An 18323-nucleotide genomic window follows, 5' to 3' on the forward strand; every position below is an offset into this window, starting at 1 on the left:
AAAATGTGAAGGACATCCTGTTTAACGTTTAATTATGCAATTAGTGTTTTATGCATTATCGCAGCCCCCCCCCTTTTTTTTTTGGTTTAAAGTTTCTTGGAAATTTGCATATTGTGACATTCAGTATTGCTTTGTATGCAATTAGTTTTCAGTATATAAGGAAAAGCTATTTTTATTTCCTTGTAAAATGCTAAATTAACTTTTTTGACATTTTAAGGGGTATTGGAACCCAAAAATCTTCAAAAAAAAAATTTTTTTTTTTTTTTTCGGATTTTTGCATTTTAAAATTCTCTACACACTTTTATCTTTCTAAAAATACCATTCTTTAATCTCTATGAAAATTAGAACTGTAAAAAATCTAGTTTTAATTTGTCATCGAATGCTTTGATAAATGAGGATTTTTACATAAAAACGTGTTTTTCTCCAAACGTGATTTTTTTTATACTCGATGTACCTTTTCTCAGGAACTACTGCTCACAGATATCTAAAATTTTTATGGCTCATTCATTAGGTTTCCTAATATTTACTGAAATGAGCTTTTGTGATAAACTAAGAAAAAAAAATTAAAAATTTGTTGTGGGAGAAAAGTGCTATGCCTAACAAAATATTTTCTAAATTACTCTAAAATTAAAAATGTTTTAAAAGCTCATTTCAGCATAATCAGAGAGGTATATTTTGATTACACAAAAAATTTCAAGCGTGTATTTACAGCTGATTTTGAGAAAAGGTACATCGAAAATGGCCAATTTAACATTGTCGGTATAAAGGTTGCTGATACCCCTTAAATTGTGTCCTTCAGAAATGCAAAATGCTTCTTACGCAGTCTTTGTCAATGGGCGCTATCTTCCTCATAGTGTATACTCGAAGAGTAATAACGAAATCAAGTATATATATTTTTTAATAATTTAAGCGACCATGTAAAAGAAAGACACTACGAGTATAAATTCGCCTACTGTCTTCGCCATCATTTCGAAACTAATGAGTTCTTCGTGCGAGCATTGTAGCGTGCATCATATGATTGTATTAATTATGGAAGAAAAATTTTTAGACATTGAGTGAAATTTCTTGAATTTAATTATTAGGAAAAGCACGATTTGATTCTTTCTTCAAAAAATGTTTCTTATTTCATAAAAAATTTCTTCAATGTTTCTTAGCCGCTATTTGTTTCCCTTTGTTCATATATATTGTTACGAAATGTCCTATTGCAGTAAGATAGCTTTCCCGCAAAGCGGGGTTAGGGTTGCCAGATTTCGCGCGAAATCGCCTATTTGGCGACAAAATTGGCGATATACCATACACAAAGCGAGAGTATTCTAGAACGAATTCTTTCCAATTTTTCCAGAATTTCCTCGAAGACACGTCGGAAGCTATAAATACCCAATCTGTACGCGGAGTAGCAGTGTATCAAGAGTATCGAATTCAGTAGTGTAGTAGTATGTTAAGTTCAATAGTAGTGTTTTGAATTCAGAGATTAGACCGAACCGAGTCGGGAGCTGTACTTTAGTATTTTGCCGTGAAGCTGTCTTCACCGTTATAGCCTGCAGGCTGTGTTACTGATTATTTCAGCGTGTTTATCGTAGTTTACGACACCTGTAAATGTGTCTTTGGAACTCTCCTGTGTAATACTGACAAATAAATTGTGTTTTGATTCTTCATCAAGTTTGATTCACATGAATCACTCCAAATCCACGAACCCATAGAATGTGCGAACGTGTTCACGATGGATTGAATGCACACATAACCGATGATAGATTGAAAAAATTAATTTTCCCAAAAGAAACATTCTACAGTTCTGGAACCTATCACAAAAAATACACGTACAGCTCTTCTCAGTATTGCAGAATACAATCAGTAATTACACTTCAAACTACTAAGAACGTTAAACACAATAGGCGAAGGTCCTTCTGAGATCTCTCAATAGCCCGATAGAGCTGATGCCCTCACCGGCATGTATAGTTTTCCCCAGGCCGCTGAGAAATCTCTAGTATCTTCCATTTCTCAAAATTACTGCAAGGCACATACGGTTAAAAATACGTAAAGGGCCGGATGCAGTTGCTGTTACATATAGGAATCATTTACAGTTATTTATTTACAACAGTGATTCTCAACCACTGTACCGCGGCAATTTTGCGTGCCGTTAAATTTTAGAAATGGTTATAGTAAAAATTATAATGGGTTTAATCCGGTAGACATGAGAATAATAAAAATGGGTTTAATACGGTACACATGAATGAGAATTGGCTAAATTCGGTTTTTGAGATATTAATAAAAGCGCCAATTTTGGTATCCAAGCCGATTTTGATGCGGAATACTTGTGTATTTGAATTAGCTTTGGACGAAGAGGAAGAACTAGTTTCGCTTTCTAATAATCGAGATTTAATTTTAAAATATTCGGAAGAATCAATTAATTTATTTCGGATTAACATTCGATGCTATTATCCCATGATGGCGAAAAAAGCTTTAAAAATGCAAGTATTATTACAGGTTTCTACATCTTATTTGTGTGAATTCGGATTTTCAATATTAATCAACATAAAAACGGAAAAAAAGATCGAGACTGTTCAATACAGAAGGCGATATGAGAGTAGCATTGTCATTTTTATGACCTTCATAAACGTACTGCTGTTTTTGAATTACGTATTATTTTATTTTACATTCAAAACTATTATCATAAACTATTTTACACAGTGTGTTATACGTAAATAAACAACTTTTAAACTTATCTTTTTCTTTGTGTGCCACCAAATTTTGAAATTGTTAAAAGTGTGCCGTGGGGGGGGGAAAGAGAGAGAAAGAGAGATATATAGAGATATAGTATATTATACAAAAGATACTACAATGTTAAACACAACTTTCTAAATTTATTTACATGTATGCAAAAATTCGTAACAATATATAAAGAAATTAATATGTTATGTCCATGTCAAAGATGGAATTAGATGATTGTTAAAAGTTATTTTTTGTTCCACTATTTTGCTGGCTTTATTTATCAAGAAACAAAAATTTCAACAACGTCCAGTGTTTTTTAGATTGGATTTTTCGAGTCCGACATTTTTATATATGTTATTAGATCCGAGCCTGGATTGATACACACGCTGTCATTACATTAATCTCTTTGGGCGGTCTATCATCAAGGTCTTCACTGTCTCATTATATTGGTATCGTGTGGTGCAGGTAACATGTTTCAGTACTTTATTGTTCATAGTTATCAAGGCTGAGCACGTGTCTACGTTAAAAAAGATTGCTGTTTGGTGGGCAGTCTAATTATTTCAAAAATGAGAAATGTCTTTGCTGACGTGCATTATTATGATGCGCATTTGATAGACTTTTAATAAAGCTTTACATTAGGTAGTCCCATAAAAATTTAAATACTATTGCAAGGTATATATTTCCTGTTTTTTTGCGTCTAAAATAAACTTCCCATATGAAATGTTGATTCGTTTCATTATTGTTTGATATTAAAATTCGCATTTTTAGCACCAAGAATGGAGATGTTATCGTTTTTTGAACTTCACAAATTTTGCATTCTGATAAAATCGAAACTGTTTGACATTATCCATTCGAGAATTATTTGTTGCTATCCTCGGTAGTGCACAAGGGATCCTGTAGGAAAAAAAAATTGCACAGCTACGTTAAAGCTTTACTTTATAAATTAATTGTAAAAATCTACATACACATGGCATTGATTGTGATGAAATAATGTCATAGCAATTTCTACTTTTCTATCGTTTAGCAAGTACCATTTTCAGCAGTGTATTTCAAGTAATATTATTTTATGTTCTGTAGTTTGAATTGCTGACGTGGTTGGTATATTGTATTCCAAGTAATATTATTATATGTTCTGTATTTTGAATTGCTGACATGGTTGGTATATCATAATAGTTTCTTGTAAAACTGTTTGAAATGTTAATAATGAGTTACGAAGATCATGTGGCAGTTTTGAATTTTTTATTAAATTTTTTTTTTGCAAATTTTAACAACAAAAAATATATAAATGTCTTTTATATTGTAATTTTAAGTTAACGATTCTAATGTTTATTTACTTATTTATCTAATGTTACGCCAATCTGTAAGGACCGTGTAAGGTATTTCTCCCACCTTCTTAGCATGCCTTCGTAGTGTGCTGGTCTGCACGCTGGGCGCATATTCCAGAGGTCCGTTGTTCGATTCCGGGCGAAGGCGTTGCTCGTTTTTCATCTTTTCTTCTTCAAAAATAATCCTAATGTCTCTTCAACATAAGGGAGAGAAGGGTAGTTGACCGTTTAATTCCTTCTGACTGTCATATTGTTATCACTGATGCTGAAAGCCAGTAATGATAACAAGTAAGGTTCTGATTATTCATTGACAGGCTGAAAGTAAGGAGATAAGTCCACAGTTTCATTACGCTTAAGCGTAAAAATACGGAACCAAACCCCAAAATAGAGGGGGGAAAAACCTCCCTTTGTTTAAAAAAAAGGGGGGAAGCGGAATGTGACAAAACAGTCACGAAAAAATAAAGGTCTAGAAGACCCCAGAAGAGTGCTTTGCCTAGGTCTAAGAGACAAAATGTAATTGGGCCTTTTCGGTGTCTGAACAAGAGCAATGGACTTATTGAATGTCGTGAAGTTTCTTTTATTACACTTGAATCTGAGGATTATGATTATTGTAGATTTCATCTTTCTATATCTGTAATAAGAGGAAGTAAAATGTTACACTATCGAGGAATTCTGTTAATGCATTTGTCCTGTGCCTTATCACTTTATCGCTCTATCGAGCACGCATAGCACTGTCATCGGAAACGGGTAGAACGTAACACTTCGTCACCCACATAACAGTAAACCCCTTTATGCGTATAATCTCGCGAAGTTATGTTCTCTACGGGAATCCGCGGTACGTCCCCGGTCGTTGACTCGAGTGTACATTTCGGTCTATTGATTGACAAGAAACGTAGAAAGAGAAAGAGGGGAGGCGATACATTTCTGTTTTGGGTCTTTGCCAAAATCACATTATTATTATTATTTCTTTTTTCCTTTAAAAAATATTTTAAATTCTTATTTCCATTTAGCTTTTTATTTGCCGACTTCGGTCGTATCTCATTTAATATTGTTCTTTTTTTTTTTTTTTTTATTGCGACTACTTTAGATGAATCTTTTATAGTATTGTTGTTATTATGTATTGAAAATAACAGTGGATTTCATGCCCTCTCGAAATGAAAAATACTACCACTTGATTGAAATTTGCGCAAGCAATCCAGTGAAATAAATACACAACTAATCTTCAATAATTAAGTCAACTTACTCAATAAGTGCCCCAGTCTCCATATAGCGTTAGTTTATGATAACATCATACTATTGGGTTGGCAACTAAGTAATTGCGGATTTTTTTTAGAAAATCAAAGACAATTTTTTCATGGAACTAAATAACTTTATTCTGTAATGTATTGCCCATTTTGATCAATGACCTTTTGTCATCTTTCAGGCAGCATCATAATCCCACGTTCATAAAACTTCTGGTTTTTATTAGCAAAAAACTGAATCAGGTACGATTTGACATCATCATCATTATTGAAATTTTTACCATTCAAGGAGTTTTGTAAAGATCGAAACAAAAAGTAATCAGATGGTGCATGGTCAGGACTATATGGTGGATGTGGCAAAACATCCCAACCAAGCTCCAATAATTTTTGCCGAGTGACCAAAGATGTCTGTGGCCTTGCATTGTCATGATGGAACACAACACCTTTTCGATTTGTTTCGATTCGGCCCGCTTTTCTTCAACTGCATTGTTTAATTTCGTTAGTTGTTCAATGTAGATATCAGAATTGATCGTTCGGTTGGGTGGTAAGAGTTCAAAGTAGACAATTCCTTTGTAATCCCACCAAACTGATAACAAAACCTTTTTTTGATGAATATCAGCTTTTGATGTTGTTTGAGTTGGTTCACCTGGCCTGCTCCACGATCTTTTCCGCTTGATATTGTTGTAAACAACCCATTTTTCATCGCCAGTTATCAGTCGTTTTAAAAATGGATCATTTTCATTACATTTCTTTAGCAAATCGCAGCTGTTAATGCGTTGCGTTAAATGCGTTTCTTTCAATTCGTGAGGAACTCATGTATCGAGTTTTTGAACATAGCCAAGTTGTTTTAAGTGATTTTCAATGCATGTATGTGAAGCTTCTCTGTAATCTCACGTGTTGTACTATGACGATCCGAATCGATTATTGCTTTGATTAGATCGTCATCAACTTCAACTGGACGACCAGAGCGTTTTTCATATTTGAGTGAAAAATCACCAGAAATTTGGCAAACCAATTTTGACACTGCCGTTCTTTTAAGGCTTCGTAACCATAAACAGCACATAACTTTTTATGAGCTTGCGATGCGTTTTTCCCTTTGCGGAAATAAAAAAGCAAAATATGACGAAAATGTTCCTTTTGATTTTCCATTTTTCAACGAACGCCAAACGAAAACTACGCAACCGATCAAAAAACTTTTTTTTACTGATTGACAGCTGAATTGCCAACTATCAAATAACAAAATGTGTTTCACATTTGTGCTATGTCTTCAACCCTAAAAATTCAACTGAAGCCATCTATGAGTGAAATCCGCAATTACTTAGTTGCCAACCCAATATTAATTTAGAAGTCAAAGAACAAAAATCAGCGTTATATTTTCAGATTTTCACAGAACTAGTTTGCGCTTTTGCAGCTGAGGAAGATGGTTCGGTAAAACCATCGATACTAGTCCTGTGAAAATTTGAAAATATAACGCTGATTTTTGTTGTTTGACTTCTAAATTAATATTTGTTCCGCGTGTTATTGTATCTTAACATCATACTATTTTTTCCTCTTATCATTTTCTTTATATATTTTTAAATGTAGTTTTTATGTTCTTTAAAATTCTGAGAGAGTTATCTTACTAATAGGCCCATCTTACTGCTTAGCTTAAAATTATTTCTGGTGAACTTATTTGTTAAATATTATGTTGGCTTTCTTCTCCCTATCGATGTGTGTGTGGGGGGGGATGCTGATTTTAAATATAGAAAACCTGATCATCCTATGTATGCTTGCAACAAAAGAATGAGAGAGTACTTACTGTAGCAGCCTTTGTTTGTGGTACAATGTAAAATTTAGGTAGATGTTCGTCTTGAAACATTTTATGCTTTTTGCATATGACTCAACGACAAAAAGCATCTTTGTTTTAGTATTTTTCTGTGATTTAGTGTTGTTGTAGTTTCTGCATGCGCATTCTTCTTCTGTGCTCTACTATCGCGTGCTTCCCTTTAAAAAAGGTCTCATGTGTACATAACATGACTTCCTTGTACGCATTATTAAATTATACCCTTCTTTTTTTCCCCCTGCATTTCATTTAAACTTATTTCCTCGAATTTCACTAGAGATAGCTTTCTCATTCAATTAATTTAGTTTTCACTTCGCGGCAAGGCAAAAATACGTAAAACCTCAAAATACATTTATTAAAAAATTTAAAAATATAGAAAAATATAAAATACCAAATATAGTTAAAATAACTAAAAGAACAATTTCTCCACAAAAACAAGCAATTGGGCCAGCGGAAAGGCAAGATTTCTTGATGCACAAAATTGAAAGCTTACTTTTGGTCCCACTCGGCAAAAAAACACTGAAGGTGCAGAAACTGACTAAATTCACCATTGCGCTAAGTTTCAAATGTAAACAAATATGGCTGCTATGGTTAAAAAATTAGGCTTAGCCGTACTTAATCAATTTTTAAATTGTTGATAATTCTACAACTATTGCATGTAGACTAACTAAAGGCATAAAAGCCTTAACCGGAACAAAAAAGCAACATAATTCAATCATTTTGAAAGGGAAAAAAAATCACAATTTACCAACACATAATAAATAAATAAATAAATAAATAAAAAACCTCTTAGCCGAGTAACATAGTGGATATGTATTTATATATACTTTTGGTGCGGCCTATTGCAACCAAAAAGGGAGGTACACAGCTACATATTATAGCAGTTCTATATACATAATTTCGGCGTTCTGAGGCTACTCTTTTTTGAGGTATGCAAAATACATACATACATACGTACAGACGTCACGAAAAATACCTTTTCTGAACCCATTCTAAATATTTTATGCAACCCGTATTGGGAAAAAGAGTCCTTTATTCTGTCCTTTCGTAGAGATATCACCCCAAAACATTGTTAAATTGCATTCGATAGCGGTCAAAATGCATATTTTCGTTGAAATATGATACCCGAAAATTTTTGCGATTACGATACTTCCTTTACTTCGTACAAGGACGTAAAAAGCGGATGATCATTAACAAAATCCCGTACGGTGCTTATGAATAAATAAATAAATTTTTTAAAAAATTTCCAAAAGCAGAGATTTCCTCAGAATATCAACGCAATTAAATTGGCGTGTTTTTCCGTTCGATTTGAATTTAGTTTTACTGGGGCATCTTTACATACGGATTGACCAAAAACTTCATTGCATTCAAACTCGTCATGTTTAATTTTTAAAAAAAATTTAATATAGTACACTTGTACGATACTTACAATAGGTAAACGTTAGTTATATATAACAATGGCTAAATTGATAAAAGACGGCCGAATATTGGTGGTTTGTTTCGGTTTTCTTACGTCGACTAATTACTTCCTTGTACGTAAGGAACTATTATAATCGCAAAAAATTTCGGATATCATGTTTCAACTCTAATATTCATTTTAACCCTTCTCGAAACCATTGGAACGATGTTTTTGCGTGATATCTGTACGTACGGACAGAATAAAGAACTGTTTTTCCAGAAAGGATTGTAAATCGGATTTACAAGAGATTTTTTTCTTGATGTCTGTACGTAGGTTTGTATCTCGCATAATTCTATAAGGTATTTTGTACCTACTTTCGGCATGCCTTCGTGGTGTAGTGGTCAGCACACGCAGCGCGTATTTGAGAGATCCGTGGTTCGAGTTCCGGCGAGGACATTGCTCATTTTTCATCTCTTCTGCTTTTAAAAAAAGTTACGTACTGTCTGTACAATGGCATCCGAATTAAAAAGGTGGTGGATGATGATTCTTCACCACAAGGATTTATCGATTGGGTTCCCTAATCCATAGAGTCGCTCTCCTAACTTGTTACATTAATCACTATACTCACACAGTTCCCTGCGAACCGTCTTATTCATCGAGTTCTCGTGGATTTCCTGATATGTAATGTAAATATGAGTTTCTATTAAAAGTTCCTGTACAAAGGCATTTCATTTAACGTGGGCTGCCTGTACTGTAATATGTAATTGATTAACCGTGAACTAGTATAACAATTGCTCTCTGTTTTTGACCAGCTGTTTGTGTTTTCATTCTCGCCTGCCAGTTTTGATTGTGGTTACGGGATTTGAGCCATCCTAGGGGGGGGGGAATTGATTAGATGATGTTAAGAAGTTTTTAAGATTGAATATACACAGATATACGTTTAACGGTAATTTACGTTTCCTGTTGACATACTTTTAAAGGTAACTTTTCTTCCAGTGATACGTCTGCAATTTTTAAAACAGAGTTTGCCGCAGTCACTTTCTCCTACCCTGTCCATTGCATCTGATTAAAGTATAGTCTGAGAAAATATAATTCAATCACGTAAGTTTGCCATTTTTGGTCACGTGAAAAACGTATTTACAAAATTAATGAGTAGATATCTTCAGAAATGGAATATTTTGTTCGTAAATTATACAAATGAGCATCTGTCTTCAGAAAGAATTTGGTGCATGTAACGAAATGTGTTTTTTTAATTCATAAGTAGAGAAGTTTTGTATTAGCTAGAAAAATCATCTTTAAAGCATTTAAACGTTAAGTGAATTTTAGCTTTTTTTTTTTTTTTTTATTTGTTTTTTTTTTTTTTTTATCTAGCAAATTCAGTTTCGTGTAGTTACAAAATTCACTGTTTGTACTTAAAAGGAATCCAAATGGTCTTCAAATTTATGCAATGCACATGAAGTTTTTGTAAACGTCAGGCAGTTTGAGGAAAATTGTTGCCAAATTACTGGTACAAATTTCTGTATGAAAAGTTATTAGATGAATATTATCATAACACTGTGTGTCCGGATAAGATATTATTATGTGTGTTTCAGCTGATTTTTTTAGTGCAAAAACTAGTCATCTAATTTTTTTTAGTGCAGAATTTAAAAGAAAATCTTATAGAGTTTAAAAGAAAGTCTTATACATCTACTAGAAGTGTTAATTACTTACCAAGAATAGAAAATAGTCTATTTATTAAACTAGGGTTAAAGCAAGAAGTGCGATTAAATTAATCAACCGTATTTATTCCTATAAATTTCATTTTACTTCAGATTTAGATTATGGTAAAATATTCTAAGCCTATTTCTTCTAGGAGGCATACTTTCGTGGAAGAGTTTCTAAGGAAAAATGGCTTATATTCACGTTACGTATGGAGAAAATCATGAAAATGCCCATGCACCGAGACCATTCATTGGGATTTGAATCCGTGTCGAATTGCTAATGCCCAACGGTTTGGTGAACTTTTTAATATGTGTGTTCTACATCTGTATTTGTGGCTTTGTGAAATTTAATTACTTCTTGAATTTTTTTTTTTTAAAGATACGCATCTTATCTGCCCAGGAAGCATCCGAATTTTTAAAATTTTATTTTTAGCGAGATAGGTCAGAGAGAGAGAGAGAGCAGTTCAGCGGAGTGAATAGATGTAATAAACAGTATGACACTTTTAAAATTCATGATTTTTTCCTCCCAAGGACTTCTTTCGCTTCAAGGCGACTGATTTGTGGCTTCAGAATCTCTTTTGGGAGTCATAATTCTGATAAGAAGCTGATTAACGGTTTTATTTACTCGTTGGAATACTTACGGGTACCAGCTGCCAGTTTCATCTTTTTATTACTCGTGACCTGACCGGAATGGAATCACTTGGAGAAGAAAGCATTGTCGATATGCTGTATCGCCTTTCTGTCGAGATGAAAGGTGTTTTTAATCGATTTATATGCAATATCACGAATCTCGGAGGCACAGATGTTAATCCAGATGATGAGACTGTATCAAACCACGTTTTCTTTATTCTTAATACGAAGCTGTTTATGACATACACGACGAATTGATGGGCAATTACGCAATTAAAGTGACTTACATTGACAGAACTTCGAATGTATAATAGGTCAGCTATTGTGCGAGCATGATGACTGTGCTTTTGTTTTGTCACCTTCAGTGGTAGCGGAAGCACTTAATGTCGTGTTATTGTAACTAAACGTAAAACGGCTAAAGAAGCGCAGCTGAATCCTGGGAATTGCTTCGTTTTCTGCCAAATAATATTGACTCCATACTTCGAAGATGATGAAAAATTACCTCATATGTAATAGTCCTAAGTTGTGTCACATGGATTAATTAGGTCACTTTCTTGCTTATCTGCATACGTTGTAACAAATTCATATAAAGTTTACTATTGTGTCAGCATTTGCAGATTGAGACTGTTGTGTCATCATTAATACATGTTTTATACCCGTTAGGCTAACTTCATGTTTATAGCTGTCTATGCATTTTTTGGGGTGATAAAACGCCGGCTCCTGTCCAAATTAAAGTGGAGCTGAGATAAATAATCCTCATGTGCTTGGACTAAAGTAAATAATCCAAACCTTAGAAACGTTTCTGTGGGCAAACTGGGAAAAAAGAGTAGGTTGCTATTTAGAATTTAAATTCGGAAATTATGCTGCTGTTGTTGTCTTGTCCATATTACATGGAGCAATGATTGCCAGAGCCTATACAGAAGAGAGGTTGGACATCTATTTTCCACCCCCAATTTTGAGGGAGAGCACCCCGCAGGGAAATCTAGGGGTCTCCCACCCATCTCCTTTCCCATTTATCCACATGAGAGGACATTCGGCTGGCCGCATATTCAGTGTGTCGCCATGCCGCACTGACACTATACAAACATCCATGTCTTACCCAGGATACGAACCCGAGCCCTTTGCTACCATAGTAGTCTTCTCTAACCACTATACCGCCTGGGCGACATTTGGAAGTCATGGTTTTTATAAGTTGAAATAGCCAATAATTATCGACTTCATTAAGAAATGGATAATTATTGGTGGTAGCTATAGGAGGAAGCGAGAAATATTCCCGGAAAATATAATTTGGTTCCATGTGTCTAATTTTCATAGGGCTCTTACGGTAAATTTATGGAAATCAGTTGAATTAAATAATTGTGACATAATGGCATAAATGACTTTACGAATGACATAAATTAATACCTTTTTATTTAACGTAAGAAGTACGAAGATTTTCCCTTTTCTGAAAAAGGAGAAAAGCTAATATATTGTTGCGTTTCTTCGTTAAATATGGTTCGTGGATTTTGAGTGAATAACGACGACACTTGATGAAATATCGAAACGCAATTTATTAACTAGTATTACTCGGGAAAGCTGCAAAATCACGTTTACAGTCGTCGAATAACTACTGTGAACACATTGAAACAATCAACGACACAGTTTTCAGACTATCAGGCTATAACGGTGAAGACAGCTTCATGGCAAAGCACCAGAGTACAGCTCCCGACTTGGTTCAGTCGTTCTCGGAACTTTACGTACTGTCAAGACTCTCCACGCTACAAACCAGCGGCCGAGCGGTAAAATCGCTGAACACTGGTAGTTCGGTCCGAGGTTCGAATCCCGCGAACGGGCTGGCTGCATGGGCGTTTTCGTGGTTTTCCCCATGTGTAACGTGTATACGAGCCAGTTTTCCTTTGAAAGTCCTCTACGAAGTCATCCCTTCTCTTAAGCAGATAGCCCTCGAGGCTTTGCCATAATCACACACACACACACACACACACACTCCACGCTACAACTCGCGATGCACTCGGACGATACACTAGAGTACAGCTCCCGACTCGGTTCGGTCGTTCTCGGAGCTCAACACACTCTAAGATAAAACTCGACGATCTAACTCGCGATACGCTAAGAGACTCCTTCGGTGCACTCGACAACCAACTCTGCTCTATACTTGACACTCGCTCATTGACTATTAACTGACTCGACTAGGCACTCAGCACTGACACTCCATAACCAGCAGGGTTTATATAGCTTTTGGCTTGCGTCCGAGATCATTCTAGGCCAAACCAGTAAGAATTCGTTTCAGAAGGTTCTCTATACTTGACACTAGCTCATTGACTATTAACTGACTCGACTAGGCACTCAGCACTGACACTCCGTGACCAGCAGGGTTTATAGCTTTTGGCTTGCTTTCGAGAGCATTCTGGGCCAAACCGGTAAGAATTCGTTTCAGAAGATTCTCTATCCGTCTATGGCATATCGCCAATTTTGTCGTCAAATGGGCGATTTCTCGCCAAATATGGCAACTCTGTCTTTCCTTTCCATTTTCTGGCAACCTAAAACTGCTTTGCGGGAAGGCTATCCTACCGCGGCTGGACAATTCGTAACAATATCATTTAGCGTTTGTTATGGGCAGTGATTCAAAAAATTAATGATTTTCGCTGAATCATGAGGTGCGATGAAATAGTACGCATAGGGCAGTTCTGCAGGGTGTCTTGAATATCTGCGAAAAATTAAATGTGTTAAATTTACTGGCATTTGAATCTTTTCATAATATTCAGGGTCGATAATAAATTTCCTCTTCGATGTTGAGGTTAGGCGGCTAGAGAAAAATTTGGTGGACCTAATGGATTAAGACAATCCTTTTTTTCTTTGCTGTTTAATCTTCTACATCTTTTGCAACTTATTTTCCCAAGACATTGTGTTATCCTCATTGCTACCTCCTCTAAGGTTTTTCGCTGCTCTTTCGATCGCAATATTCCCATTTCTAATTTTTTTTTTTTTTTGTAATCATATTGCATTAAATAATATCTTAGGTTTTTATGCCTTATTTTATATAATTCAGTAGATTTCTTTTAAAGACATGGGATCATTGTAGTTAGTTTCAAAAATCTCTGGAAAGGCCTGATTAATATTTTTTTAAAATTATTTCCTTCTTAAAAGAAGGCTAAGAGTTTGCTTTGTAACCTATGAAAATTTCAAAACGAAACAACCGGTACATTTTTGGGTTTTAAATACATTTTTGGAATTTTAAAGTCCCAGAAAGAATAATATTATACATTATAATAAAAGCTTTGTTATAGATGTGTTTTGGGATGTAGGAATAAAAAAATAGTAGACGGAAAATTCTTTAAAAAATTGAGTGATTTTTCCAAAAATCAGTAAATTACTTTAAAAATTCAGCATGAACTATATTTGAAAGTTTTCTTTATACGCTCTAACCGATGGCACAAACAATTCTGAGATTTTTAATTTGTCCATTAAGTAGAGATATTCATGAAAAATCGCCAAACAATCGTTTTAATATTAAATAAAAACAAGTGTAAATAGCATGTAAAAAAAACTTCTCTTTGAATTACTTATCTTTCTTGTGCAAACTTTTGAACAAGAAAGATGAGTATATATATATTGCGAATTTTATTGTTTCAAGGGGGATTCTCTTGTATATATTTATTGTAAGTATTTGTAAAAAATCTATATAATCAATACTGGATTCTTTCCTTTTACTAATGGAGGGCCAACTGTTTTCAAAAGTCTCAATTATAGCCCGAACTGAGTGAAGTTTTTTTTTCACCTTTCTCTAATTTTCCTTACTTTTTAGCCAGTATTTAGTAAGTTTTCATTAAACCTGTTGAAATTCAGTGTTAATAAATTAAGACTATTGCAATAAATTTCGTACTTTAATTAAAAACTTTTTAAAACTTTTTTTTTCAAAATTAAAATTAATTCTACTTCAAAAAACATTTTTTTTTTTTGTACTTTATTTCAAAAACATTTCCGATTTTTTACAGTCCTTAATGTTTTACAATCGTTAATAATTTGCAACCATTTTTTCACATTACGTTACAGTTAGCATTTTTACAATTTTTTTACGTATTTTTACGATACTTCACAGTTAGCAAAATATTTTTGCAACAGATACATTACTTAAAAGTTTATAGAACAGGTTTTTAAAATAGATCTAACAGATGGCAGCTTAATCCTCAAATTAACCGTATATTAGCGCCCTCTATTTATAAAGTTAGAACAACACACTACATCACTTAGTTTGGCATGCTGCTCCACTCTCCAGATACAAATATAGTTGGTATGTTAAATTAAGACTTACTATTTACTTGCCTTTTTAGTATTATTTATGTATTTTTTATAAATAGTATCTAGTTTCTTTTTGATTTGTATGCATAATTCGTATCGGAGGAAGTTTTTTGGTTTTCTAAAAAATTTGGTTTTCTACTTTATTGACTTTTATTTTAATTCTAGTCTTTACTTGCTATTTTCTCAAAATTCCACTTGTTTAAACTTGTTTAATTTCTTTTTAGTAATTCACAACATTTGGTTTTACTTTTGGTTTTGATTTTTCCTTTTTACCCTCGCCTACATAGATGACGAAACACAAATTGAATAATTGAAGAGTTAGGTTTGGAGGCAACCTCCCTTTGAAGTCTGTCTCCTGCCTGCTCAACAATTATTCACTTATGCATTTTTATAAATTTTTAGGATTAAAAAATTTATTGGAATTATATATTCATAGATTTCGATGCTTGCACTTGATTTACATATGCTCTCAGAATTTAAATAATATTGTAGATTAGTTCGCAGCAATAATTAATCATTTATTTGTAATTCAATTTCATTTAAAATTTAATTAACTTTAAATTCGCTTTTTACGAATAGAGAATGTTTGTTAAATTCAAATATTGTGAATTTTATATATATTCCAAGTTTCATACCTCTGGGCTTCTCTATACTCTAGGTGATGAATTCACGTTTCAGGTTCTTTATTTTATAATATAATAATAGATACAGGGGTTGGACAAAAATATGGAAACACCTTAAAAAAAAAAACATGTTTCTTTGCTTAATATGGTGTAGGAAACCCGTTGGCATTCAAAACAGCTTGCAGTCTTCTCGGAATGGATAAATACAGTTCCTGTATGTTTGCCAAGGGAATATTATACCATTCTTCCTGCAAAACGGTGGCAAGTTCAGATAACGATGTTGGCGGTGGATAACGAGAACGCATTTTCCGTTCCAATGTAGACCACAAAGGTTCGATTATATTCAGGTCTGGTGACTGTGGTGGCCAGAGGAGATGGGACAACTCATCCTCGTGCTCAGAAAACCAGTCCTGGACAATGTGAGCTGTGTGAACAGAGGCTTTGTCGTCTTGGAAGACACCATCACCATCGGGGAACAAAGTTTGTACCATGGGATGACCTTGATCGGCCAAAATGTTCACATAAGTCTTGGCAGTCATGTGCCCTGACACAGTTATCATGGGGCTAGCAGAGAACCACGATATGGCTGCCCAAACCATAACAGAACCCCCGCCATGTTTCACTCTTGGCAACAAGCAGTTTGTATTATAGGCTTGAGATGGCGTTCTCTAGACGTAAACTAGGCCAGAAGTAGGAAACAATGTAAAAGAAGACTCGTCAGACCATATTACTCGCTTCCACTGCTCTATAGTCCAGGCTTTATACGTTGTCCAACAATTTGCCCACGTTCGAAGTCTGTAACTCTGACATAATGCAATGACAACCTCACATAAGAGTACTCCGACAACAACTGAACTGTTTAGCACATTTACGAAGTTGTATAGGTGGCGTCAGTAGTCAAAAACGCCAGCGCCACCTACATATTTCATTAAAATCAATCTTTCTTTTCAAACATGCATTTCACAAGGTGTTTCCATATTTTTGTCCATCCACTGTATATAATAATAATATAATTTATTTTATAGTAATAGTCTCACACTTCCATATTTCTTTATGAGTCAACAAACTTGCTTGTGCCAACCGCATCATATGCCGTGTTGCTACATGATTTATTTCCGTTTTATTGTTTTAAAAATTATCTGTAGATACAGCATATAGATTAGTCGAACTTACCAACAACCATAGGCATCGATATCCATGTACACGTCGACCTATTTTCACTTAAAAAAACATACCAGAATTGCACAAAAATGATATTGCGCACACTCTTGACTTTATCCATGTACACTGCTAAAGTCCTAGCTAGTAAACCTTTATCGCCTTACCAAAATGTCGCCAAACTACCTGTTACCATATTCCAAAGATTAGCCGGATTTACTTATTCGCAATTAAATTTCTCCTTCTGCCATTTAAAATTTGTTGCAACTCCCCAAAAAATTGTGTTTATTTTTGTTTGCTACTTAATTCATTCAATTTATTAGTATATTAACTTATTCAACTTTGTTAGTATATGATGTGTTGCGGAAGGATTTTAATACTTAATTTCGAAATCATGTAGTAGTGCAATGTTCCTTTCAAAAATCTGAATCTTGAATGGCATATGAACTTAAATAGTATTTCCTTACTAGAGATCCTACTTTATAAAACGATGCCATTGAAGCTGTGGAAGTCTTAGCATGTTATCAACTTCTTGTTCTAAAATTACCATAAAACTGAATCATTAGACCTTGATTTTTAAGACTTTCATGTAAAATTTAGAGCAATGTATTACAGACGTGTTTTTCAGCGATATCGATCGAACACATTTTTTTTTTCTATTTTATAAAAGTTTTCTATCTTTTTAAATTTTGTTTACTATTTGAAATGGAGAATTTATTATTATTGTGACTCGCTGTTTGATTGAATCGACGTTTAACAGGTTCTTTTCTTTGTAGCAGGATGTCGGCGCCAGAATGGGTGGAGATCGTGGAGCCTATCACGAAGGTGACCATGTACGCCAATCTCACCACTGGCGAGTGCGTCCGGGAGATGCCCCCCGGGAAAGTGTAAGTGCACCATTTTTATTTGGCTTTCTGTCGTGAAATCCCTGTGCTCATTTCACATTCCCATCACCTCGGTTGTCACCCATATTTTTTATCAAGATCAGCGGAAATGAATGTCTCTTCACAAATCGTGATCTTTTCGCACGACTGGATCGCTGTCACTATCTGGAACTCGAGACAACAATGGTTTCACGCTGTCTACAGCCAAATGAATGAATGTCGGAGGAGGATGCCTTGTTTTAAGTCAAGCTTTTGTTGCAAAACAGTACAATCGTTTTCCAAATAGCTTTGTCAATGAAAAGAGAGGCAGGTATATCTTGAATGAAAATTTCGAATAATACCGATACGTATCACGAGTGACGTAAGATTGATTAAAATATGATTTAATGTGAAATAAGTAAGATACAAGATTTGCTCTTAAAGATTCTTATGGAGAATTAGATTAATAATGAGTACCACTGTAGGGTAATAAATGAATAACAATCCTATTTATTAATAGTTATTTCTTGTATGTGAAAATTGCTTAAAAATTAGGA

The 18323-nt window shown here is 34.3% G+C and overlaps 1 protein-coding gene across 4 annotated transcripts in view; it reads left to right on the plus strand.

Annotated features, from left to right (window-relative positions):
• The window catches only part of LOC146997469 (rho GTPase-activating protein 39-like), a 256069-nt gene that overhangs the window by 150122 nt on the left and 87624 nt on the right, over window positions 1-18323 (plus strand). For 3 of the 4 annotated variants that reach the window (XM_085814492.1, XM_085814495.1, XM_085814493.1), the window contains one exon: window positions 17680-17790. In XM_085814492.1, coding sequence (XP_085670618.1) covers window positions 17680-17790 — 111 coding nt within the window. The remainder of the gene's footprint in view (window positions 1-17679; window positions 17791-18323) is intronic. The other variant, XM_085814494.1, reaches the window with a different exon arrangement.

This window comes from Stegodyphus dumicola, chromosome 4 (assembly GCF_044657685.1).
Source record: "Stegodyphus dumicola isolate Sdum_Otavi_A_Nest chromosome 4, ASM4465768v1".
In the NCBI taxonomy this organism is placed as follows: Eukaryota; Metazoa; Arthropoda; class Arachnida; order Araneae; family Eresidae; genus Stegodyphus; species Stegodyphus dumicola.